Source organism: Camelina sativa, chromosome 1, assembly GCF_000633955.1.
Source record: "Camelina sativa cultivar DH55 chromosome 1, Cs, whole genome shotgun sequence".
Lineage (NCBI taxonomy): Eukaryota > Viridiplantae > Streptophyta > Magnoliopsida > Brassicales > Brassicaceae > Camelina > Camelina sativa.
The window spans coordinates 7,877,254-7,902,688 of record NC_025685.1 but is presented as its reverse complement, the minus strand read 5'-3'; the positions used below and the strand labels follow the sequence as shown (position 1 = coordinate 7,902,688).

The following is a 25,435-nucleotide window of genomic DNA, read 5'->3' as shown; positions in this document are numbered from 1 at the left end:
GAGTTTGTTGTGTCTACCTTTCTTTGCGTTTTTCTAAAAACCTAGCCAGAGATGCTTTGCGAGCCAGGGGTAAAGCCACTGCACAAGAAAGAGATTGACGTTTACAGCCATGGAAATACTAGTAAGCTATGTTCGAATTTAGTATCAGGGATATGTGACTCTGTGTTTACCTGTTGGAGCCATTACACTGGTAGAACCTGAAACAGCTACTGAGCAATTGATATTGGATGCATTAGTTTGGTTGTCGTGACATGTTGATGTCAAGCCTCTTGTTAGTTTTGCTGCTCCAAGTCCATTTGTGCTACTTCCAGCTTCAGGACTAAGATAAGATATTGTAGGCATGAAGCTAGGAGGCATAGCTGAAGAATCAACAGAGGCACGAGTATGATGGACCCCATGTTGATGATGAGTTTGAGGTGGTGAAAAGGCTTGAGGCATAGGAGAACCATTCCCAGCTAGCAACATTATCGCCTTTGCCTGAGATGGAGGAAATGAAAGAATAAAGCAAATGAGTAACCATACCAAACTAATAAAAGAGATGCATACATGGAAGAAGATGATTGAGTTACCTTTTCAGGAGATATGTCATCGTAAACACAAACTGAACCGGCATAAAAGATCGTCAACTGCGCAGGTGCCCCTAGTGGCTTGGAAGAAGATCTGAAAAAAACAAGTCTTTAATTATGAAACTGTAGAAAGAGTTTATGTAACCACAAGATATGAAATGATGACTTATGAGAGAAGAGAAGGGAGAAGCAGTTGGTACCTAATATCAGTTGTCCCTACAATGGTGCCGGGAGGAGGAAGGATTGAAATAGGAGGTGCCATGATAGGAACTCCTACCAAAGGTTGTGAGTTATTGCTATTGCTGATGAAGCCTCTTCCTCCTGCCGCGTAATGATGAGACTGGAAACCCGGCATGGACATGGAAACTGCGTTAGTTTCTTCCTGTTGGTTGGAATTAGGGAACATTCTTACTCCCTGAGAGCAAAAAACCATAAATAATGTGTAAGGAACTTGTTTGGACTAACTTATCTAAAAATGAGAAGATTAGCTTATATGAATCAGTTATTATATTAAACCAAGATTATATCCATCCACCAACTAATTGCCATAAACTACAATATTGGGAAAAAGGCACATGACATGATAGATACCTGTACAGAACTGTAAGGAGCTTTGCGGTTTGAATCATATACATCTGCTACCGATGATGGCATGAAGGAACCAGAGTGCGGCAGATGGTAATTTCCAGACTTTCTATGTCTATCTTCTTGAGATGGCCTGAAAGATAGAAACTGAGAAGAAGCAGCAGAGACTTTGTTTGAGAACGACCAGTTCATTCCTCCTCTGTTGGGAGCTACAAAAAGGGAAAAAAAAGGAAACAATCAGACCTTTATCAGTTTACAGTCAAACGTGAAGTACCACCAACTGTTAACCATAAATGTCTCGAGATCTTACATTAACAAACACCGAACCCAAGAAAAAAAAAATTTACCAACAATGTAGAACTAGAATCTGATACTGTTGACAAGTTCAACGAGGCAAAACCACTTTTAGAAAACCGTGTCTCATTTATACTAAAAAAAAACATTTATTCAAAGTCATTGTACGAAACTAGAATAATTAAAGATTTTATTTTTGTTTTTAAATTAAAGAGAGATTCAAACATTAAAAACTCCACACACCCACATGTCGATGCACTACTTTTATGGAATGGCACGTTTTTGGCTTATAAAGAAAACAAAGTCGAAATAAATTATATTCCTCGTGGTGAGAAAACTATACATTTCACATTATTGGTACCCTCTTGAACTTACTATATTCNGAAGCAGCAGAGACTTTGTTTGAGAACGACCAGTTCATTCCTCCTCTGTTGGGAGCTACAAAAAGGGAAAAAAAAAAAAGGAAACAATCCGACTTTTATCAGTTTAANCTTCCACCTACTACCAACCGTCTCTATATTTTAATTCCCTTCTTATATTCATCCCTTCTTTTCCAACATTTTACGTATTCGTTTTTTTATAAAATAAACTAATTAAAAGTATATCTCAGACAATTATAATAAGTCCCTTTCAAATAAATTATCCCTCTTGTAAAAAAAAAAAAAGTTAACGAGTTTAAACCTAAGACAACGTTTTACACAGGGATTTTTCTAAAAGAACAAAACTAGTTTCCTAAAATCCAAATGATCCACACAGTTCATCTCCCGAGACAATGTTCTGCTCTGAGCCAAGAGACAAACTGACAAACTCTCAGTTCCCGAGCAAGCCATAAAAAAAACAGGGTTCCAAAAACCTAAAATCCTATTAGTAACTCCTTATTAACGCATAATTGTTCCAGAAAATTACAAAAAGATCGACGATTTGGTTTGGGAATTAAGCATATGTTACTCTAACAGAGAGATTTGAAAAAAACATAACCAGATTGATTCATCAAAAGAAAGAATTAATTTTAAAAAAAACCTGAATCTCTAGAGCTTTCGCTGGTTTCCTCCTTGACAGTGATCGGAGAATTTTTCGAACCCAATCCCAAAAAATCCCTCTCCATCTATATAATAAAGCCGTCAAAATAACTCGATCTCAAACCCTCGCCGATTAAAACGCGTGTTAAACGCCGGAATCAAAACAGATACAGCTTCGGCGCCGGGGGGGAAAAAAAGGAAAGAGAATAAAGAGAGACTTTTGATGGAGAAAATGAAAAAACGTGGAATGAAGTTAACAACACATCATTACACAGCGATTCCTAGTTTTTATTAACAAATCGCATGCGACATGTGAATTGTACCCATTAAATTTATTTTCAGTTTTAAGATTTTTTATTTAAGAGAAACAAAAAAGATTCCTTTTTCTCTCATCTTCCTATTGGCTCAAAAACCAGCTTACAGGTTGTCACCGGATATAGTCGGTCAAAAGACACGTGCATTGTCGTGCAGTGTGTGGGCGTTTGTTTTGGTGATGAGACACGTGTCCAGGCACGTGCGTTATTTTTTTCTTATAACGTGAATCATTCACGAGGGAGATGCGAACCGGCTATTTTTATTTATTACTAGTAGTGCTTTTTATTACAAGAAAAAACACTTTGCTTTTGTCGGCTAACGCGTGAATAGAGCGCGTGAGTTGTAAACTCGTTTGTCTCTCACCGCTCAATCTAATTTACTAATTTAGTACTACTTCTGCTACTACTTTCGTGCACGTTCTCTCTTAACCAAGATAAACATATGCACGTTGTGTTTTTGGCAAACAAAATGTTTATGTATCCTCTGTTTTTTTTTAAAAAAAAATCTTTAACTAACCAGGTGGTACGAATTGTTAAAGACTATAATTTCAAATCTAACTTTCATAAAATGATTCTAAACACACAAATCTAAAAATAATTATTGCAGAATTTTTATTAGTTCCACAACCCAACATTATTAATCTAGTATTCCCATGTGATGTGTCATTATACTCGAATATTCAATCACTTTTTAATTTATTATTTTTGTCAGTGTACTTTATTAATAGCATACTGTTTTTTTTTCTTTCGTCTGAATGATTCATTAAGGCTCTTAAGTTGCTTAAAACTAAGCTTGTTATAATATTAAGGTAAAAATTGCTGGTACCAAAAGTAAATGCTTATTTAATGTAAAAATACTACTAAAACCACTCGTTGACATCGTTTTTGTGTATTAATAGATGCATGTGGTCCGGGGGAGGAAATTACGCCATTTCCTGCGTCACCTTTCTTGTTTAATTTAGTATTTAGTAAAACTATACTATATATAGCAATATTCTAAAACGTATTTAAGTATTTCATAATATAGTGATAAAAGTTTTATAATTGTCTTTTAAAAATGAAAACCACCAACAAAACAAAAGTATATATAAAATGGAAAGCAGTCAGTCAAGCACAACAACTTGACCATGTCTACACGATAACATTTCTGAGTCTAGGGAATTGAATGTGTAGCATACGTCATTTTCTCCAGCCTTTATTTTATCTATCTCTTGCTCTTTTAAATATATCACAATAATATCTAGTGGATTAATAGGACAATACCACAATGCAGTTTAAACATTTTAATATACACAAATATTCCATATAATAGATCAGATCAAAAGTGGACCTACAGATGCGAAAATGAAATCAAAATGATGCCATAAACGTTTCCGCCATGCTATGATCCGCATACAAGACCCGAAATTTAATTCTGGTTTTACATACTACAAAGGTACAATAAAGGATTATATCTATCTACTATATATTGCTAAACAAAATATATGCAGCATTATGGAAAACGGCGGGAGTATCTCTAGAAGAAATGATTTATCAGAAATTCAGAATAGATGAACAAACAAATAAAAGAGTCGGATATCAAGGGATTTGATAACAAAATCAACTGTTACCAAAACAAAACAAAACAAAAAATGATAACAAAATCAATAATAACAAAGAGAAAATCTAGGGACATATGTATATATGATATATAGAAGCATCTAACCAGATTTTGGATCCACTTGAGTACTTGCAATATTATTTTGTTTTTAGTTTGGTGCTTCAATAGATCATTTGATGACTCATCCTCGTTCTCGTCGAGTCAGATCCAGAGAAGAGGCTTGGTTATTTTAGTTTTCTAATTATGTTTTAAAAATGTACTAAAACCCCAAATAACTCCTTATTTTAGGCTTAGTTTTCTAGTATATTTTTCAAACATAATTAGAAAAGTAGTACTAACACTATTCAAAATTGGTAAAAGAGAAGAACGTGAAATAGAGGTGGTGTAACATAGAAACTTGTGTGGGGTAAAGGTTGTTGGAGATGATTACGAAAAGGAGGGCTGGAGATATCTCCCCAAACTTTTTTTTTAAAGATTTTTTTTATTCTTCATTATATGCCCTTTCAATCTAAAAAATAAAATACTAATCAATAAAAATTTATTTTTAAAATTTATTCAGATAGATAAAAATCTATATCTTTTTTTTTACAATTTGATATGCATTTTGTTTAATGATTTTATATGATAATATTAAATATTTTTAAAATATTTTTGTATCCGTACACATTATTAAGTGTACAGACATCTGTACACTTAGATACATAAAAATTTATGTTTTTTTCTTTATTATATTTTGTTTGATAATTTTAAATATTTCATATTTTTTTATTTGTACAATTTAGTAGGTGTACAGATGTAATCCGTACATCGCATTATGTGTACAAATATATATATATATATATATATACATATATCTCATTTAGTGTACAAATGTATTTTTACAGCTAAGATAGTATACAATGGGCTTGTTCGTTTGATTGACGCGGGTACCTGCGGCTGCGGCAGACGCAGGTATATTTGTTCGTTTGCTTGCCGTAGGTACCTGCATCAAGACGTTGCGGCAAACGCTGCAACCTGCGTCTAACATTTTTAAACGTTGTTTCGATTCAGCGATTTAAAACGTAAACGCAGCCGCTGCCTCTGCCGCAGCCGCATGCGTCAACCAAACGAACAAGCCCAATATATATGTATATATTGTATACAATCTTATAAATTTAGTATTTGTAATAAGAGGAATATATGTTTTTTTACTATTTCTATAATAGAAAAGAAGTAACATAGATGAGAGAGTGGAGTCGAGTGTAAGGATGTAAAATTACAAATTGGCAATTGCACAAATAGACATTCGTACAATTTGTTAGGTGTACAGAAGAATACACATATTTTAGTTGTACGGATTTATATATACATATATATGTTCCAATTCAAATATACGTCTGTACACTAAATGAGTGTACGGATTAAAATGTGTGTACGGGTCATTACATCTGTACACTTAATAAGTTGTACGGTTTAAATCATCAATATGTTAAATAGATTAAAACTATCCAACAATATTTGTGTACGTCTTTAATGATTTCAAATAAAATGTATATATGTTTATATATCTGTAATTATAAAAGTTGTATGAATATATTTGTATATTTACTAAGTTGTAAGAACAAAAATATTGTCCAAAAAACATTAATTTTCTGTGTAAATAGTTATATAAAATTAAAATTGCTAATAATTGTTGAAAGTTATAATAGCACAGTGGTTAAAGCTGTTCAATTTACTACACTGTTGTGGGTTCAAACCACATTAGATGTTAATTTAAAATTTTGTTTAAATTAGAGGGATAAAATTGTAATTACCCTTGTGGCTTTTTCTTCCCAGTGAAACTCTAACGCTGCAGCCGATGGCTGTAATTTTTTTTTCTTATAGTTTTCTCTTTAAAGGTAAGCAAAATTCATAAATTTATCATTAACTTAGAAATTTATAACCAAATCCGATGTTTAACATGGTTTTTCTCTTTGTATCAGTCATTTTCAAAGAGGAATGGAAGAAAAGTGATTGTAAACAAACAAAATAAGATTGAATTATTGAAAAAAAGATCATTAGATGAAAATTAGTTTGTTGAAGAAAGTGATGGACCAGGAGATAGAAGAAGAACAAAGCTTGCTAATCATTTGAGATTTAAAGGAGGAGTCTTTAATCTTTTCTCAGTTAAACTTTTGTGATCTGTTATTTTGGCAAATTGTGTAATCATAAATGAATTAGAGAAATCATTATCTTTGGCTTGGTGTAGCGGAGAAGACGATTGAAACATAAAAAACAAAAAAAGAAAAAGTTTTATTTTATGTAAATTATTTGTAAAATACTCAATGGCATAACATGTAATTTCGAATGTTATTGAATAGCAAAAAAAGTAATGAAACAGAGCCAAATAGTGGTCAATGTGGTTTCTTATAATTATAAATAGTGAATATGCTAGTTTTCTAATTATGTTTTAAAATTGTACTAAAACCCCGAATAGCTCGTTATTTTATTTGTTAGCTGGAGGCCCTCTCGCCTTCATGTTCATGGCATTTATCTACTGGTGTTGCATGTATGTTAGTTGTTGGGGAGATCCAGAACTAGATACTTCTCAGTGGCTTGTCCCTATATTTTATTGACTCGTCAGCCTAATTGCGGCTCTTAATTACTGCCTTTTCACCGGATTGATGATATCCGCAATCATTTACCCTGATGTACGTACGAAGCTGCGAAGGTTCAGGGGCCAAAATGAATCTCCGCTGCTTGAGATTTTACAGAAGTTAGAGAGAGTTTTGGTAAAGAAGAACAAAGAGAGTTTAGGAAAAGACGAAGAAGAAGTTTGTCCAATCTGTCTCGAAGATCTCACCATAGGTTTTGGTTATATCAGGCTAAGAGATTGTATGCACAAATACCATCGTGATTGCATTGCTCAATGGCTTCGAAGAATGCATGTTGTCCTACATGTCGTGCTTTTGCAAAATTATAAGCGGTTACCTTTTGACAATTAGATTATCCTGCTAATCTTCTTTTAAACAATTTTGTATATTTTCATATCCATCAATTGAGTTTTCAATATGATGAAATCGAATTCAAAATCTCATAGATGGAACTCTTTTGAGTAATGAAAAAATATTTAGCTAAATGAAAAAACAATGCAAAAATATTATAAAACAAAATAAAAAAAACGAAAATTAATCGCAAAAACATTTATGAATTGGAACATGTGAGACGTACTAAATATGATGAGAAGAATGATAGAATATCTGAATATGTACTTCTTTCTTGTTTAAAGATCTACTTTGCATTTAATAAAAGATAAGTTTAATAATGGCTTATCCGCCTGTATACAAAGCTTAATTACGTAACAAATCTGGTAGATTAGACTGGAATGACAGTAAACAAATATTGTCAGACTAACTTGATTCGAAATGTTGGTCTGAAAGTAAAGAGACGTAGATCAAACTCTTCTCGAACTGTCTTGATCTCTTGTTTGACTTGTGAGTTCGTTTTTGCCTCCTTGACATGTCGCCACTAAAAAATTACGCGAAACAAACTGAGCTCTAATTATCAATATGCAAAACCGTACTAATATAAGGCCCAAAAGCCCAAATATATGGACCGCATAAAGTTGGAACTACATCCATCAAGCCATGCACATTCTTGTAGATCAGCTGCACTTAACTTTATTTTCGATCTTTATTATTTAGAAAACATAAATATCGTTTTCTTGTTTACTTTTTTTTTTTTTATAACATTATTATGTGGATTCATGTGTTATTTGTGGTTATTAAATTAACAAAACAAAGGGTTAATTAATTTTCAACGGCGGTGGATACGAAAATGAGTTGTGATTTTGTTAATAAATTAATTAATGATTTCAACATATGTAAATTAATTATGGTTTCTAAAAGAAAAGAAAAGGGTAATCAAAAAGTCAAAACATAGTCTAAACCAGTATTGACCGTTTTCAATTTGTAGTAGTAAAATAATTAAATCAGTAAGCACTCCTGAATCTAGGCTTCTCCCCCACTAACAGTTACGCGTTGTTGTTGTTGTTCTTCTTCTTCTTCCTCGTCGCTTCCTCAAATGGCTAACCTCGAAAACATCTCCAGAGAATCATAGAGCGAGAGAGAGAGAGAGAGAGACAATTGTTATATTGAAGTCGGAGTGTTGAAATTGACAACTGGATTTTATGGTTGGATGTGGTGTGTAGTGTGCGATTAGGTTTTGAATCGATAAAAAAAAAAAAAATGGTATTCAAGAACAAGCTCTTCTTCTCTTCGAAGAAATCTGGATCTTCTAGTCCCGATAGCTCTAATAGTCCCAGATCTGTTGGCTCCAACTCTCCGATTCGATCAGATAAGAAGAAGTCTAAATCCGCTTCCAAGGATGAACCTCCGATCCCTAGTCCGAGTTCCGTTACTGGATTTGCTGGAGTTGGTTGCAAACAGACGCAGGTTAAAGATGGTTTGAAGAAGAAGGATGGTTCATCTAAGGGCAAACAAGTTTCATCTGAAGTTCAAGCTCACTCGATTGGGAAATCGAACTTGTCTCCTAGTTCTGAACCCAAGAAGAAACCCCCGCCGACGGAGGTCAAGGAGGGACCTGCTTTTGTTTCTCCAATCATGGCTTCGTCTCTGGGATTGAACCGGATCAAGACGAGATCCGGTCCGTTGCCTCAGGAAAGGGTTTTCAATTATAGGAATGATCCGGCTACCAGCAATCTTTCGAAGATGGGTGCTGATGGAGACTTGGGCTCTGGTAGTGGCAATAGAAAGAAAGAATCTGGGAGTAGCAAGCTAGGTTTAGAAGAGATCATGGGTCGCACTAGGCCGAGTGACACTAATAGTGATCATGATAATATGTCTCCTGATACTGGACCACCGAGGAGCCTCAGCCCTACTTTGCCGCCATCAGGATCTCGATTGCAAAATGCTGCATCCTCATCCGGAACTGGTATGTCCTTAGATTCTAATAACAGCTGGTGTGGGGAAACTATGTTTTTTGTCTTCATCCTTTCCGTTGCTTTGATGTTATATGGGAACTAAGAGAGAAATACGCATTGGCAGCTTGCTGTACTGGTAATTTGATTTTAGTATATGTGCCCGTCTCATCCCTGATAATCTTGTTCCTTTTTCTGCCCTGTTATAAGTATGTTAGCTTGTAAGATATCAGAGGCTTGCTACGTTTAAGTATCTTCATCTGTGTGTTGATAACTGGAATTTCATCATTGCATAAAAGGCTTACACTGTACTGTGTCTAGATAATTTTTGCCTTTTCAGTTCTTATTTCTCAAGTTTTCTTTGTTGGTACTTCTCAGGTCGCTCTGAGATGTCATCTGGTCGCTCCGGCCCTCTAAGAAATTCAGACTTTTGCACCCCAGAGGTACCCCATTCTCCATCACATAATTTTCTTAAGTGGTTCTTCCTATGTGTATTAGTTTTAACTTTTAAGTGATCTTGGTGACTTGACATTTATCTTTCTAGAATACATATGAATGGGAAAATCCAAAAGAGTCAGAATCACCACGTTATCAAGCCTTACTTCGTATGACAAGTGCTCCACGAAAGAGGTTTCCTGGTGACATCAAAAGCTTTTCTCATGAGTTGAACTCAAAAGGTGTACGGCCCTTTCCATTATGGAAGCCTCGTAGGTCGAACAATGTGGAGGTATTCTAGAGCCCCTTATCTCTATTAACCGCTTTGTTATATTTTTGTATGCAGAATCTAACCATCTGTCGTTTCCAGGAAATATTGGTTTTGATTCGGGCAAAATTTGATAAAGCAAAGGAAGAAGTAAACTCTGACCTTGCAGTATTTGCAGCGGACCTGGTGGGAGTTCTTGAGAAAAATGCAGAAAGCCATCCTGAGTGGGAAGAAACTTTTGAAGATTTGTTAATTTTGGCTCGAAGTTGTGCTATGACTACTCCTGGAGATTTCTGGCTTCAGTGTGAAGGCATAGTTCAGGACTTAGATGATAGGCGTCAAGAGCTTCCTCCAGGAGTCCTTAAGCAGCTTCATACTCGGATGCTTTTTATCCTTACCAGATGCACTAGGTTACTTCAGTTTCACAAGGAAAGTTGGGGGGAGGAAGAACAAGTTGTACAACTACGTCAGTCAAGAGTCTTGCATTCTATAGAGAAAATACCTCCTACTGGAGCGGGAAGGAGTGCTGCAAAGGTCTTAAAGATACCATCCACCAAGAAAGCTTATAGTCAGGAGCAGCGTGGTTTGGAGTGGAAGGAGGACGCTGTTGTACGCTCAGTTCCCCCTCTCTCTCCCCCTGAAGATTATTCTCTTAAGGAATCTGAATCTCCTGCAAACATTGATAGAATGTCTTCCTGGAAGAAACTTCCTTCACCAGCACTGAAAACTGTGAAAGAAGCGCCAGCATCAGAAGAGCAGAATGATATCAAAGTAGAACCTCCAAATATAGCGCCAGCGGCTGTTCCTATTCTCAACTGTCCTCCAGCAAAAGATTCTCATGAACAGTCCTCCAAGCATCGGCACAATATTTCTTGGGGTTACTGGGGGGAACCGCCCGTTATTTCGGAGGAAAGTTCAATAATGTGCCGTATCTGTGAGGAGGAAGTTCCTACAACTCATGTGGAAGATCACTCCAGAGTTTGTACATTGGCTGATAAATATGACCAGAAAGGACTGAGTGTTGATGAGCGGCTGATGGCTGTTGCTGGAACACTTGACAAGATAGCAGAGACCTTCAGGCATAAGGATAGCCTAGTAGCCGCAGAAAGCCCAGATGGTATGAAAGTATCCAATTCGAATTTGACTGAAGAATCTGATGTTCTCTCCCCAAGGTTGAGTGATTGGTCGCGAAGAGGGTCAGAAGACATGCTTGACTGTTTCCCAGAGTCTGATAATTCAATTTTTATGGATGATCTTAGAGGTTTACCGTTAATGTCATGTAGAACCCGTTTTGGTCCCAAGTCTGACCAAGGCATGACAACTTCATCTGCCAGTAGCATGACTCCTAGATCCCCGATTCCGACCCCTAGGCCTGATCCAATTGAAATGATATTAGGAGGCAAGGGTACATTCCATGATCAAGATGATATTCCGCAGGTTTGTAATGGTTGTGATCCGTGCTTATAATTTTTCTTGTCTCTTGTTATTAAAACACATCTGATGAAAAAACTCTTGATAACCGGATGACGCAGATGAGTGAACTTGCTGACATTGCAAAATGTGCAGCAGATGCCATTCCGGGTGATGATCAATCCATTCCATTCTTACTTTCTTGTCTTGAAGATCTGAGGGTTGTCATAGACCGCAGAAAGTTTGATGCACTTACAGTAGAAACTTTTGGGACTCGCATAGAAAAGTTGATCCGGTAAGCTCATCGATGCTACTTTTGCATGCATATACATTTATATTCTATGGTTTTCTAGAACTGTTCTCATTTCAGTTGGAATTAGAAAGAGTTCACTTCAGAATGTGTTTTTTAAGTATAGTTTCCTGATTCTGTAGGGAGAAATATCTGCATATGTGTGAGCTAATGGAAGATGAAAAAGTTGACCTACTAAGCACTGTAATTGATGAAGATGCTCCTTTAGAAGATGATGTTGTTCGGAGCTTGAGGACTAGCCCAGTACATCCACGAGACCGCACATCCATTGATGATTTTGAGATCATAAAACCAATAAGCCGGGGAGCTTTTGGGCGAGTGTTTTTGGCAAAAAAGAGAACAACAGGAGATCTATTTGCAATCAAGGTAAACGATTTGGTGCTTTTGTTCTCTTTTCAATTCTTTTTCTTTTGTTACAAGATTCTTCTTTTATTGTTAGGCTAATGTGGATAGCAAAATCTTTAGTAGTGTTTTCTCTAATCTTGTGTTAAACGTTGGCCATGCTCCACAGGTTCTGAAAAAGGCAGATATGATCCGTAAGAATGCTGTTGAAAGTATACTTGCTGAACGTGATATATTGATCAACGTTCGCAATCCCTTTGTGGTGAGCAGCCTTTAAGCATTTTCTCAGAAGAGAGATTTACTTCTTCTAACATTACTTTGATTTGACCAGGTTCGTTTCTTCTATTCTTTCACTTGTCGCGACAACCTGTATCTGGTAATGGAGTATCTGAATGGAGGGGACCTGTATTCGTTGTTGAGAAATTTAGGTTGCTTAGAGGAAGATATTGTCCGTGTATATATTGCCGAAGTTGTAAGTTTTTCATGTTTATATTATTANTTTGGGCGAGTGTTTTTGGCAAAAAAGAGAACAACAGGAGATCTATTTGCAATCAAGGTAAACGATTTGGTGCTTTTGTTCTCTTTTCAATTCTTTTTCTTTTGTTACAAGATTCTTCTTTTATTGTTAGGCTAATGTGGATAGCAAAATCTTTAGTAGTGTTTTCTCTAATCTTGTGTTAAACGTTGGCCATGCTCCACAGGTTCTGAAAAAGGCAGATATGATCCGTAAGAATGCTGTTGAAAGTATACTTGCTGAACGTGATATATTGATCAACGTTCGCAATCCCTTTGTGGTGAGCAGCCTTTAAGCATTTTCTCAGAAGAGAGATTTACTTCTTCTAACATTACTTTGATTTGACCAGGTTCGTTTCTTCTATTCTTTCACTTGTCGCGACAACCTGTATCTGGTAATGGAGTATCTGAATGGAGGGGACCTGTATTCGTTGTTGAGAAATTTAGGTTGCTTAGAGGAAGATATTGTCCGTGTATATATTGCCGAAGTTGTAAGTTTTTCATGTTTATATTATTAACAGTATATTCCATAGAGCTCTAGAAAGTGATTTCATGATGAATTTCTATGTCAGGTCCTTGCTTTGGAATATTTGCATTCTGAGGGTGTTGTTCACCGTGATTTGAAGCCAGATAATTTGTTGATTGCGCATGATGGTCATATAAAGGTATATTTTCCATTTCAAGAATTCTTCTGCCATCTTTTAGAAACTTGTGGGTAATGTTATTACTTATTAGTCCTTTCGAATACTTCTTCTGTCTTGATGTTTGAGGTTTACGAGATGTAGCCTTTGCACGTAAGAGAGACTTAAATTTAAGACCTATGGTTTTTTTCTTGTATTGTATCTGAGCAGTTGACAGATTTCGGGCTCTCTAAAGTTGGTCTCATCAACAGCACGGATGATCTGGCTGGTCCTGCTGTAAGTGGGACGTCACTGCTTGATGAGGAGGATTCACGATTAGCGGCATCTGAGGATCAGCTTGAAAGGCGCAAGAAACGGTCGGCTGTGGGTACTCCTGACTACTTAGCGCCAGAAATTCTTTTAGGGACAGGGCATGGTGCGTAAACTTTTCTGATCTTGGTGTCTGCTTGTCTTTTATTCAAGATTGTTTGTTTAGTAGAATCATTGGTACTCTGGTGGGATTGGTAATTTAAGTAGGAAAAAAAACTGCTTCCAATTCATTTCTACTCTACTACTCTGGTTAAGTAGCAGGGTTATATGCCTAGTACGCTGGACCAATGACTTCCATGATATATTTTGCTCTAGGCCCGTCTGGCAATAGTTGCAGATAAATATGATTCGTTGATCACACATCCCAGGACTGCAAAAAATATTATATACTTGCATTATCATTCAGGTGCAACTGCGGATTGGTGGTCTGTTGGCATCATTCTGTTTGAACTCATTGTGGGAATTCCACCCTTCAATGCGGAACATCCTCAGGTCAGAGACTAATCATTGCTTTGTTTCTTATTTATACTTTGATAGAGAAACATGTGTTTTCTCAAACTCGTAGGAACTAAAATTCATTCTTGGGTGGTCTTTAAATGCAATGTGTTTTTTTGTATTGACTTCTCAACACCTCTAAACTTTTATTTGAAATCAACACCAGTACGTATGTTGCTATGGACTGTGCTTTTTTACTTTCAGTTTCTAACATTTGAATGTGCATTTTCTTTGGTTTGTTCTAGCAAATATTTGATAATATTCTCAACCGTAAGATACCATGGCCTCATGTTCCAGAAGAAATGAGTGCTGAAGCCCATGATATTATAGATCGGTAAGAGATATTCTACCTTACCGTCCATACACAATATTGAGTCTTAACTCCATAGAGAACAAGACAGGTTATATTGTCTCTTACATCATGTCGTCTTCTTTTCTAGATTTTTAACAGAAGATCCTCATCAGAGACTTGGAGCTAGAGGGGCGTCTGAGGTAAAAATGGATGTCTTTTTCTGTGATGAATAATTCCTACAAGTTGTAAACTGTTAATGTCATTAATTTCATGACTCAGGTCAAACAACACATCTTCTTTAAAGACATCAACTGGGACACACTAGCAAGGCAAAAGGTGCATTTATATTCTTTCTCCTTTTAAAGACATAAGTTTTGCTACTTGATGACTTCTTAAAGCTTAACGCTAGTTCGCTTTAGGCTGCATTTGTTCCGGCTTCAGAGAGTGCAATTGACACAAGTTACTTCAGAAGTCGCTACTCATGGAACACATCGGATGAGCAATTTTTCCCTAGTGGTGAGGTTCAAGATTATAGTGATGCTGATAGCTTGACTAACAGCAGTGGTTGCTCGAACAATCATAATGAAGAAGGGGAGGTAACATCTGCTAATCCACCCTTCGAGTTTTATATCTTTAGAATTAGTCGGAAAACTATCATTAATATTCGTTGGATGTGCATTTTCCTTGAACTGGATCAATGTTGCTATACAGGCTGAAGAATACGAAGGACACACAGAGTTTGAGTCTGGCGTACCTGTAGATTACTCTTTCAGTAATTTCTCGTTTAAGGTACTAACTCATGATTTACCTGTTAAGATCCAATGTTTTCAAGTTGCAATTGGTTGGTGGTGGTTTATATAGTTGTTGATAATTCAAACTCCAACTTTCATTTTTCGATTAATCTATGTATTGGTTTGTGACAACCGGTGTCATGTAACATAAGTTATGTTAGCTGGGGAAGAGTTGGAAGTATGGAGGTGTTTTAGGCTGTTAGATGTCAGAGTCACAATTAGAACCATAGGGACTGATTGATAGTCTTGGAACTTGTGGGTTCTGCCTCCAGACAACTTGAAATCTGGCGTGTCTTTGTTTGAGTGGTTGGGTAATAAGAGCACAATGCATAGCATTCTGAGTTCCTCTCCTATATGGTTTTGCAGAACCTCTCTCAGTTGGCGTCTATCAACTATGATCTTCTGTCCAAAGGCTGGAAAGATGAGCCACAACCAATTCCGCATCACAAGTAACATTCAATTCCTGGATGTTTTTTTCTCGATTCCTTTGGTGTTATGTGAGTCAGTGTAATGAGTACTCTGCCATTACCGGCGTCGTTTGTATACTCTGTAAATGTAAGTCATCCGTTTCTGTTGATTACCTTGTTCATCACAAAATCAATCTTGTCATCTCCATTTGCGGTGACAATTTTAAACATGTTTCAAGGTGTTGTATCTGCAGAGACAGGAAGAGAGAAAAAAGAAAAAGAAAAAAAGAAGAGAGAATGGATATTGGAACATAAAGGGGACGCAAACGCAGCAACAAACGTGATGTATTGGTATTTTTCCAATATTTCTGTAATCACTAGGACATGAGAGTGGTGAGGTAGCGTTTGCGTGTTGAGTAATCAGGGGAAGCCATCGGTCTATGTAAAGGATAAGGGAGAGTTCAAAACCTACTTAACCTTTAATGATTTCAAATACCGTTTGAGACATAACCCCAAATTTTAAGATTTATCTCAGCAAGTTTGCACCCAACTTTTTCTTGTACTTATTTGGATAAGAAATATCAATAATATTATATCATAAAAGAAAAAAACAAACAAAACATACCAACACAACAGTATAACATCTCACTATCACGCCATTGTATCGCAAGAAGTGGACGTGAATGTGTGAATGATCTACTTTTTACTATACTATCTTTTTTTATCGGCCGCACATAATCTTATCAAAGAGATAAAAAGCTGAAACAATATTGAGATAAAGTTAAAAAGTTAAAAGCACTAATAATTACAACCACAAGGAACTCCTCATCATCAGTGCCCACACATGAAAGAAACAAAATGGAACACCAAAATTAAAAACATCTAATTAACGACTCCAACTCTCTCTAATACCGCGCCATATTCTTAAACTAACATTAAATCATCAAACACCAAGAACGCCGTCGATTCACATCATCGATCCAACTCATGAGCCTCTCAAGTCTCCTTTTAGTCTGATGGCCTTAACCCACCTGATCTGAACCCGATTGGCGCAACTCCTGGATCCTACTCACCACCTCCACCATCACTGGTCGCTTGTCAGGGTGCTGTTCTGTACAGTCAATGCCCAGCTGTAGCATTTCCACCATCTCTTCTTCCACCATCAGCTCCGAGTCAAAAACCTCGTTCCTCCACTCCTCTCTTGCCACCGAATGCACCCACCTCGCCAAATCCATTCCTTCTTCATTCATCACTGAGTTAGACGGCGCTTTTCCGGTGAGCAGCTCTAGCAACACCACACCAAAGCTGTACACATCCGCTTTCTGTGAGACACGCCTCGGGTCAGTTACTTCGGGGGCACGGTACCCAGTGACCCGGTTTGGGGTTGTGGACGAGGCGCTGACGAGCTGAGCCAGGCCGAAATCAGACACTCGTGCGTCATGGGAGTTTGTTAAGAGGATATTGGAGGACTTGACGTTTCCGTGAGAGCTCAACGGGTCTTGTGAGTGAAGATAGTCTAAGCCACGGGCAGCTCCAAGGGCGATACGTGATCGGATTTCCCAGTTCAACGGAGACCGTCCTGCGCCTTTGTTTCCTGTAACATAGCATGACATTAAGCTCTCAACACATAAAAAAACTATTGTCTGAAAGTGAAAGTAGAACACAGGATATCTGGATTTTTCATTGTTCAAACACAAAACTAGAAGATCAATTATCACTGTCAGTCAAAGAATTCAAGGTTATCTACTGTCCCCACTAAATTGCATAGACGTTCTATGTAAACCATGTGAATGTCACTAAACCATGTCAATAAACAAAAGCCGGTTATATTGTATTTGTGAATTTGACATATCTGTCTTAAACAAGCAAATCCATGACTATTATGTTGCAAATAAACCAAAATTCATTTTTGGATAAAGCAGAATAAAAATCACAATTTGTAAGCAGAGACAAAGATATATAAGTCTCACCGTGTAAGAGAGCTGACAAGCTTCCCATAGGCATGAAGTCATAGACTAGCAGCTTCTCATCTCCACTGTAATAGTAAGCTCTCAATGGCACCAAGTTCTCATGATCCATCGCTCCAACAACCTCAATCTTCTCCTTGAACTCTCTGTCCGCCATCGTCACATCCTTCAGCCTCTTCACAGCCACTAATGTAACCGCATCAAGCACCGCCTTATAAGCTGTCCCGAACGTTCCTTTCCCCAAAACCTCCGCAGAAGCTCTCAACAGATCCTCCAGATCGAAAACCTTAGTCGCATTCCCAAAGAAGACAAGTTTCTTCATCCCTGAACTGTTCACTTCTGCAGCTTTCATCGCAGCAGGGTTGTACTCGTTCCCATAGCTCCCACTCTCAGGTGCCTCCACAGCCGCTTTCTCCCCGGGAATTTCGATTTCATGTTGCTTAACAGTGCCAATGTCGACAGCCCTTGTCCTTTCGTTTCCTCCCTTCTTCCGGAAGAGAACCATCAGAATCAGAACAATCAAGAAAAAACCAACCACACATCCAATCACTATTCCAGCTATAGCTCCACCGGAAAGCTTCTTCTTTTCCTTCTCCCCCTTGCTTCCCTCCAGAGTTCCAGGTATGTTGCCAACAGAAATTGGCTGGCTTGGTACAGTTCCTTTATTAGAACAGACACCAAGCGGTTTGCCACAGAGTGAAGTTCCCACAAACGAATCAGAGTCAAACTTCTCAAGACTCTTAGGTATAGATCCGTTCAACAAGTTATTAGAGACGTTGAACTGATCCAAAGGCAAATCCAAGTCAAGAAGAGAGCCAGAGAGCTTGTTGTTCTCCAAGTAAAGAGTCTTAAGCCTAGTAAGGTTCTTAAACCCTGAAGAGATCTCACCGGTAAATTCATTCTCCGCTAGATTCAACCTAACGAGGTTACTAAGACTAAACAAAACCTCCGGAATCTCACCGGAGAATCTGTTACCTTGCAAGTACAAACGCCGAAGATCTGAGCAGCTTCCGAGATCCAAAGGAAGAGTACCGGTAAGAGCATTGAGACGGAGGCTTAGCGTACGGAGCTGAGTTAAATTACCGAAAATACCCTCAGGGATATGACCGGAGAGAGTTTCTCCGGGAAGACGAAGGGCGGTGACACGACCACCGTCGCATACGACGCCGGTCCAGTTGCATGGCGTGGTGAGTTTGACGTCCCAGAGTAATGTACGACCACCGACGGCGGAACGAAGCGAGAGAAGAGCGGATTTGTCGGCGGCGAGATCTCCGATTGACGGAAGAGGAAGAGTGAAGAGGAGGACAAGAATGGAGAGGAATATAAAGAGTCTCGCCATAGAAGAAGCGAAGAAGAGTCGCATTAAGAGAGAGAGAAACCCTAGAAAAAAGAGCTCTCAGTGAAGAAGAAGAAGAAAGCTGTGTGTGTGTGGTTTACAGTGAAGAAGAGAAGAGAAGCTACTCAACACTTAACACTCTCTCTCTCTCTCTCTCTTTTTTCCACTTTTAATTTTTTTAGTTTCTGAATCATTAAATTTAAATTAATTTTGTTTTTGTAAATGTGACAAAAACGACATATCTCAAAACAACAGTGACGTATGTCTTTTCTGTGCTTCGACAAAAATATTTGTTTTATTTTCTTTCTATTATTGATTTATTATGTTTTACTTGTTGAGATTTTTAGAATCTTATGTTATCCAAATGTTAAATTAAACCTCTCTAGCTACATTGTCTTATCTAAATTTTTCTACTAAAGAAAGATCTTTTTGTTAATTATTAATTGGATTAACAATAAAATTTAGCAGGTGGGTGTTATGATTAAAAATGAAATTCCCTGAATACATCTGAGTAAAGTGAATCACTCTTCTCAAGAATTTAACACTTAGCTCTATGAATTTTCTTCTTTAGTAATAATTCATTTTGTTTTCTTCTCTCTATAGTATAAAAATAATAATGCAATCCTAGTTGTAAAAGAAAGAAAGGAAGAAGAAGAACATGGGTATGCAGAGAAGGGTAGGAGTAGGACCATAAAACATGTAAAAAAGCCAACAATAATTTAACAGCATTCATAGTTTTTTCTTTTTGTTACAGAAATATAACGCATTCTCTGTTTTGTGATTGTCTCCACTCTTCTTCATCTGTGTTATCAAATCCGATTTTTTTCCTTCTTACGATATGAATATGAAACAACACTCTGTATCATCATCAATCAATAGGGTCCCATTAATCGTACTCTCTTTACTATCCATCAAATAATATCTCATGGTCCATAGAGTAACTCTTAATTTGGTTTCAATTTTTTTGGATCATTCTACAACAAAGAAAACATTTAAAAAAAAAAAAAAACACAATATGGTCTTAGTGATATGTAGTTGAGCGTTACACTTTGGGAAGGGAGGAGGCAGGCAACGGCTAAAATGAAACTTGGGCAAGTGTAGTCTCATTTCGATCGCACATGTGGATGGATAACACAGTTTTGTAGTTGGAATATTATTTTTGTTCTCTCTAGCTGTATTTACTAGAGTAGTAGTATTGTTTACTTTAGAAGATAAAGACGTTTAGTCTTAATGTAAGTACTAAGTATAGTAGCTGTATTTGAGACCCACTTACGCGATAATGACTTTATAGACTTGGGATTATGGGAAACCTTTTCTTGATTGCATAAAAAGCTTCTCTTAATAACATGCCAAAAACAAAAAAAAAAACAAAGTTATTTAAGGATCTCTTATTTTACAGAAGTTGTCCTAACACTATTGCTATACTTATTAATTATTATAGAATCCAGAAAAAAAACTCTCCATGTGCTCCATAAATTCTCAACACCTCCACTTTGGTTTTTAGTACTTTGTTCAAATTCAATAAATTCAACATTAGTTGTATCACGGTTTCGGAAAAGATTTCGGTTTAAGCCGGTTTAGCAAACATAACCATTGGTCAACAAGTACTAGCAGTAGCCGCATTTGTTGTATCACACAACTCTAAACCATATCTGTATAAAATGATAAAACATACATACATGATCATATATCTTCTGTGACAAAACAATTTCAACCTAGAAACTAGAACTGTGTGGCAACAAAGGGACTTGACAAAAATTAAGGTTCCTTCTTTTGTTTCAAGCTATTACCTTTCTTCTGAACCAATGCAACAGCCGAGGTTATAACGCACAGGGCCAAGACTGAGAGAACAATTGAAGTCTCTCCCACTTTCATTCTTCGTAGTGGCAATGATGAGTTCAAGCTCATAGTCCCAAACTTTGCTCTTGAATCCTCTGGTCTACAAAACACGCGACATTTAAAACTATATATATTAGACCAGGATGCATGGACAAGACAACAATGCTGTGTCCTGTGAGGAATTGCTGGGAAAGGTTACATGAGATTACCTTATGACATTCTTCACTTTATGCCACCAAGACGGTTCTTTTTTGGGCTCTGAACCAAAACTATGCTCTTCTTGACGAGTTTCTACAAACGGGGATTACAAAATTAGCTTGAATAGTTTTTTTGAAAAGCTACTAGTTTCTGAAATAGATTCGGATAGCGTTGTACCAGTATCACTGGTAGATCTTCTGAGTGATGAGAATTCCTCTACCAATTTGCGCTCCCTCTCACTGCCATAAACGTTGTTTCAAGCAGTTTTTAGTAAACAATGCGACATAAGGGCTATAAGGGAAGTGATTTGACACAAACCTCAGGTTCTTGGGGATCGAAACCTTCACTACAAAGCAATGGTCTCCCCGGATTGAAGGTCTATCCGTGTCTGGAACTCCTTTTCGATATAATCTCACGGTGTCACCAGGCTGAGTTCCTGGGGGAATACGAAGATCCATTGTTCCCTCAACCGTTTCTACCTGAAAAAGAAAGACGTCATGCCCTTAAGATTCTCACTACCGAATAACGTCAAAACCGAGAAACAAGTTTATAAAACACCTTTGTGATTGCCCCGAGTATGGCATCTGTGAAATCGATGTTGATATTGGAGTATAAATTAAGCCCTTCCCGTCGAATTCCACGCTTTTCATCAACTTGAAGCACAACGAACAAGTCACCAGCTCTTCCACTGCGGATATTAGAAACCATATTGAAAAAAAAAGCAATTGCCAAAGCACTAAATATCAGAATTGAAAAAAAGAAGATTTTCCTGTTCACGTTACCTTCTCTTGTCCACGTTACCTTCTCCTTGAATCCGCATTGTAGCTCTATCGCTGACACCAGGAGGGACAACAACATCCATTTTTTTCCTAGACCGTAATCTCCCATTGCCTATGCACTTTCGACATTTATCAGTGATGATTTTGCCTTCACCACCACATTTGGAGCAAGTGGACACCTATATAACACAGATTATCATCTATAGCAAGTGTCAAGGGAAAATTTCAATTTCCATTTGAAGAATAGCAACTGATCGGAATAGTATTCAGGTATAACGAGTTACCTGAGACATCACTCCAAAGGGTGTTCTCTGAGTGTTCATCACACGTCCTTTACCATCACAACTACTACACTTTTTAACGGCGGAACTGGATTTAGCACCTGTTCCTCCACAACCATCACATGTTTCTAAATAAGAAACCTCAATCTCCCGTTTCACTCCAAATACTGCCTCTTCAAAGCTCAACCGCAGGTCATACCTAATAAAAACGTCCCCCAGCATCAGACCAGAAACAAATATTAGGAGACATAGATATAACGTCCTCCATTTTCATGAAAAGAAAACACATTCAGCAAACGGAGAAGACAAGAAATATTAGCATAACAAAAGAAATAACCATAATCACTGATTTCCTCTAGAAAAATTATCGTCCAGTGAACAAGTAAGGACAGTAATCAAATGCCTATTCAAGGAAAAAAACACAACTTCAAAGTATTAATAGCTCGTGAAAAAAGAAGAATTTTACCGAATGTCAAGGTCTAGGCTTCTCTTATTCATGAAATCAAAACCCATCCCTCCTGATTCACCCATTCCCCCAAAGATTCCATCAGAACCGCCAAAGAATGCACTGTACAAGTCAAATGGATCCACCTAAAGAACAGGAAAACAAATAAAATCAACTTAGAAGATTAAAGAAAATCCCTGAGATCGTTAGAAAGAGATAGAGGACTTACCCCTGGTGAAGAATTATCCTGTGAACCATTAAAATCTCCTTCTAAACCAGCCTCACCGAAGCGATCATACGCAGATCTCTTCTCCTCATCAGATAACACCTACACATATGCTTCAATTCCCAGGTGTAATAAGCAACAAAAAAAAACATCAAAAAACGAAAACGCAGATTCCATCAAAAACTAGGAATTCAAAAGAACTTGTGTTACCTCATAAGCAGCACTAATCTCTTTGAACTTATCTTCTGCACCAGGGTTCTTGTTCATATCCGGGTGATACTGTTCAACCATTACAAACCCTTAAGCTTCAATTTAATTCGAGAAAGAACAACAACAAAAAAAGAGGCAAATCACGAACCTTGCGCGCGAGTTTACGGTAGGAGCTCTTAATCTCCTGCAAGGAAGCGTTGCGGTTGACTTTCAAAGTGGAGTAGTGATCTGTTCCCGCGGCCATGGTGACCCCACGACGGCGATTTCCGCCGGAAACCCCACATTTCCGAACACCCAAAAAAATCGGTGGAGTGGGAGTGGGAGTGGGAGGGAAACAGAATGAAGCATTGGGTTGAGGAAAGTGGTGACGGAAGCTATGAGCTGGGTTAATAGATGGAATCAATGAACAGAGAGCCATTGCAGCCATTTCATATCCCAGCCTCGAAGCCACCGGAATCTCAGAGAAAGGGTTTTACCGTGGTTTTTTCCTCAGTGGTGAATCCACTACACGGCAGCAACATTACATTCAGCCAAGATAGAAGAATTTAAAACGACGTCATTTTTTGTTGATGTTGATAAAACTTTGGGCCTAAAAGCTTAAAGCTTAACTACCCAATAAGGCGGCCTTCTTGAATATATTGAAACGATACATTTCTTAAGAAAAGAAAAAACAAATGTGTTCTTTTATTTTATCCACATTGACTGACACTATATTAGGTTGACAAAAAAATGTGACATACACTATATTATATTTCATTGAAATGTGATTTAAATATTTGCACCTATTTTTAAGGAAAATATATTTTCTATATTACTGCTTTTAAATAATAAAAATTGTAGAAAAAAAAAAAGAAGAAAAATTGAAAACAATAGCCACGAGTTTTTGCATGCTGATATAAACAGAGGTCCATGTTCAATGAATCATATCATCAGCATTCAAACCTAATACGTATTCAATTCAAAGAATATAAGTTTCCTAAATTATTACTCTTTTAGTCTTTTTCCTAATGGAATTTTTGAATCGGAATATGCATTATATAAACTCAGAACACTTTTATAATTCCATAGCCAATCGTTTAGGATTTCCTTTTTCATGTAGGTCAACACCGATCATAACTTTATATATTTTCCATTTCTTTAACTTAAAGCGAAGTTTAGTGGGTTTGGGAGGCGTCATGATTGTTTTCTTAATTTATTTACTTTATAAGGAACGTTTTACAAACGGCAGCAAACTCCAGCAATAATTAAAGTAAAGTGTGTGATACTATGCACTGAGGTTGGTACTTAACAATGTACTTGTTGTGTTTTGTATGACTTTTGCCAAAAACTTAGGAAAATGCTCTACTACTTTTTAGTTTAGTAATGTGCCCCATTATGCTTAATTTAACAAGTAAATGCGTCACTAAAAGATACTAAAATTTCCCGAGTGGAAAAGGTGAGTCACTAATTTTTGACCCACTGACAATAAATACAAACAAATATCTAAAAAGTTTAATTTGACTTTTCCTACCATAGCTAGTTGTGAACTTCGATGCATGAGTTTAGGAGTACAGAGCACGTGACGAGCATTACGCTGTTCCCACCTAATTCTCCACCACCCTTCGTCTTCGGAAATAATCTTCTACTAGTATATTTGATCGTAAGTAGGTCACATGCCAAATAGGCAAATAGTATTATTGTTGTCAAGAATATTCGACGTTATCTAATCGCTAAATCTTATCCTACACCAACTACTAAACTCCGACAACTTCAACCTCCGACGCACCGGGCGAACTTTGTTATTATCATTAACAAAAACAAAACAAAAATTACTGAATATTAATTGTTTTCACCTTAAGAATCGCTTGTTTTAAATTATTCGAAACAAACCACAAAATGTCACAAAATACGCCATTATAAGAATTATTTTAATCGAAAGGTGCAATCACAAAAGAAGAAACCAAACAGGGCAAATCAAATTATGTAGCATGTCATCAACCGAGGATGGTTGTTTCAGCGATCATGGAGGTGACAACATAAGGATCCATGTTAGAAGCTGGCCTTCGGTCCTCGAAGTAACCTTTGCCTTCCTTCTCAGTGTCACGTCCCACTCTGACAGAAGCTCCACGGTTTGCGACTCCCCATGAGAAGGTGTTGATGTCTGCGGTTTCGTGCTTCCCCGTGAGACGACGCTCGTTGCCTTCACCGTAAGCAGCAATGTGTTCTTTGTGTTTCAGCTGAAGCTTCTCTATTGCTTTCTTTATCACTTGTAATCCTCCATCGTTCCTCATCGTCTTTGTACTGTAGTTGCAGTGAGCTCCAGCTCCATTCCAGTCACCCTGAACCCATTCAAGAGAATGTTACAACGAAACTTGACTTGTGGAAAATGGAAATGAAGCGTTAGAGCGTAGTAATAAACTAACCGGGACTGGTTTCGGGTCGAAGCTGACATTTACACCAGAGATCTCAGTGATCCTCTGTCAAAAAAGAGAAGATGCATCAGAAAATTTGAAGCTTTTGTATTCGTAATAGGACCCTGTTAAGTAGGTTATTGCCTCGAGAAGGTATCGAGCCACCCAGACTTGATCACCAGCAGAAATACCCTCAACAGGACCAACTTGGAACTCCCACTGGCCAGGCATGACTTCTCCATTGACACCGGAAATGCCAATACCAGCGTAAAGGCA

General features: G+C 37.4%; 5 protein-coding genes across 6 annotated transcripts in view; 1 reads left to right on the top strand and 4 right to left on the bottom strand.

The window, feature by feature from the left end:
• On the bottom strand, positions 14 to 1,360 carry LOC104782707 (protein TIFY 6B-like). The gene is made up of 5 exons (XM_019246874.1): positions 1,158 to 1,360; positions 767 to 981; positions 570 to 660; positions 171 to 477; positions 14 to 78 (listed from the first exon to the last, which is right to left on the bottom strand). The coding sequence occupies exons 1-5, from the start codon at positions 1,341 to 1,343 to the stop codon at positions 14 to 16; spliced, it is 864 nt and encodes a 287-aa protein (XP_019102419.1). The 5' UTR covers positions 1,344 to 1,360.
• Positions 8,335 to 15,768, top strand: LOC104782697 (probable serine/threonine protein kinase IREH1). The gene is made up of 18 exons (XM_010507705.1): positions 8,335 to 9,289; positions 9,654 to 9,718; positions 9,820 to 10,002; positions 10,081 to 11,415; positions 11,511 to 11,683; positions 11,821 to 12,064; positions 12,210 to 12,302; positions 12,372 to 12,512; positions 13,126 to 13,218; positions 13,405 to 13,609; positions 13,910 to 13,995; positions 14,244 to 14,332; positions 14,439 to 14,490; positions 14,570 to 14,626; positions 14,710 to 14,886; positions 15,002 to 15,079; positions 15,448 to 15,636; positions 15,743 to 15,768. The coding sequence occupies exons 1-17, from the start codon at positions 8,584 to 8,586 to the stop codon at positions 15,532 to 15,534; spliced, it is 3,864 nt and encodes a 1,287-aa protein (XP_010506007.1). The 5' UTR covers positions 8,335 to 8,583; the 3' UTR covers positions 15,535 to 15,636; positions 15,743 to 15,768.
• On the bottom strand, positions 16,237 to 18,901 carry LOC104782687 (probable inactive receptor kinase RLK902). Its single transcript, XM_010507696.2, has 2 exons — positions 17,459 to 18,901; positions 16,237 to 17,082 (listed from the first exon to the last, which is right to left on the bottom strand). Exons 1-2 carry the CDS (start codon positions 18,816 to 18,818, stop codon positions 16,511 to 16,513), a joined length of 1,932 nt encoding a protein of 643 aa, XP_010505998.1. The 5' UTR covers positions 18,819 to 18,901; the 3' UTR covers positions 16,237 to 16,510.
• On the bottom strand, positions 20,353 to 23,276 carry LOC104782662 (chaperone protein DnaJ 1-like). 2 transcript variants are annotated; one of them, XM_010507684.2, is made up of 12 exons: positions 22,918 to 23,276; positions 22,770 to 22,838; positions 22,563 to 22,661; positions 22,355 to 22,479; positions 21,892 to 22,087; positions 21,611 to 21,786; positions 21,387 to 21,516; positions 21,147 to 21,307; positions 21,006 to 21,067; positions 20,840 to 20,921; positions 20,582 to 20,730; positions 20,353 to 20,443 (listed from the first exon to the last, which is right to left on the bottom strand). In XM_010507684.2, exons 1-12 carry the CDS (start codon positions 23,194 to 23,196, stop codon positions 20,433 to 20,435), a joined length of 1,539 nt encoding a protein of 512 aa, XP_010505986.1. In that variant the 5' UTR covers positions 23,197 to 23,276; the 3' UTR covers positions 20,353 to 20,432. The 2 variants fall into 2 exon arrangements, with proteins under 2 accessions (XP_010505986.1, XP_010505979.1); XM_010507677.2 differs by lacking the exon at positions 20,353 to 20,443 and having other exon boundaries at positions 20,451 to 20,730.
• Positions 24,570 to 25,435, bottom strand: part of LOC104782653 (glutamine synthetase cytosolic isozyme 1-3-like) — a 2,179-nt gene continuing 1,313 nt past the window's right edge. The window contains exon 5 of the mRNA XM_019246861.1: positions 24,570 to 25,087. Coding sequence (XP_019102406.1) covers positions 24,743 to 25,087 — 345 coding nt within the window. The 3' untranslated portion in view covers positions 24,570 to 24,742. The remainder of the gene's footprint in view (positions 25,088 to 25,435) is intronic.

What these genes read in the sequence shown, in the direction of transcription:
- LOC104782707 (XM_019246874.1), bottom strand. Translation starts at nt 1,343, where the DNA reads ATGAACTGGTCGTTCTCAAACAAAGTCTCTGCTGCTTCTTCTCAGTTT. An exon ending in ATGACATATCTCCTGAAAAG is followed by an intron (nt 478 to 569) that starts GTAACTCAATCA and finishes CCTCCATCTCAG; the next exon opens with GCAAAGGCGATAATGTTGCT. An exon ending in CAGTGTAATGGCTCCAACAG is followed by an intron (nt 79 to 170) that starts GTAAACACAGAG and finishes TTTCTTGTGCAG; the next exon opens with TGGCTTTACCCCTGGCTCGC.
- LOC104782697 (XM_010507705.1), top strand. Translation starts at nt 8,584, where the DNA reads ATGGTATTCAAGAACAAGCTCTTCTTCTCTTCGAAGAAATCTGGATCT. An exon ending in TGCATCCTCATCCGGAACTG is followed by an intron (nt 9,290 to 9,653) that starts GTATGTCCTTAG and finishes GGTACTTCTCAG; the next exon opens with GTCGCTCTGAGATGTCATCT. An exon ending in TCTTTTAGGGACAGGGCATG is followed by an intron (nt 13,610 to 13,909) that starts GTGCGTAAACTT and finishes ATTATCATTCAG; the next exon opens with GTGCAACTGCGGATTGGTGG.
- LOC104782687 (XM_010507696.2), bottom strand. Translation starts at nt 18,818, where the DNA reads ATGCGACTCTTCTTCGCTTCTTCTATGGCGAGACTCTTTATATTCCTC. An exon ending in CTTGTCAGCTCTCTTACACG is followed by an intron (nt 17,083 to 17,458) that starts GTGAGACTTATA and finishes GCTATGTTACAG; the next exon opens with GAAACAAAGGCGCAGGACGG.
- LOC104782662 (XM_010507677.2), bottom strand. Translation starts at nt 23,196, where the DNA reads ATGGCTGCAATGGCTCTCTGTTCATTGATTCCATCTATTAACCCAGCT. An exon ending in AGCCTAGACCTTGACATTCG is followed by an intron (nt 22,088 to 22,354) that starts GTAAAATTCTTC and finishes CGTTTTTATTAG; the next exon opens with GTATGACCTGCGGTTGAGCT. An exon ending in AAAGTGAAGAATGTCATAAG is followed by an intron (nt 20,731 to 20,839) that starts GTAATCTCATGT and finishes CGTGTTTTGTAG; the next exon opens with ACCAGAGGATTCAAGAGCAA.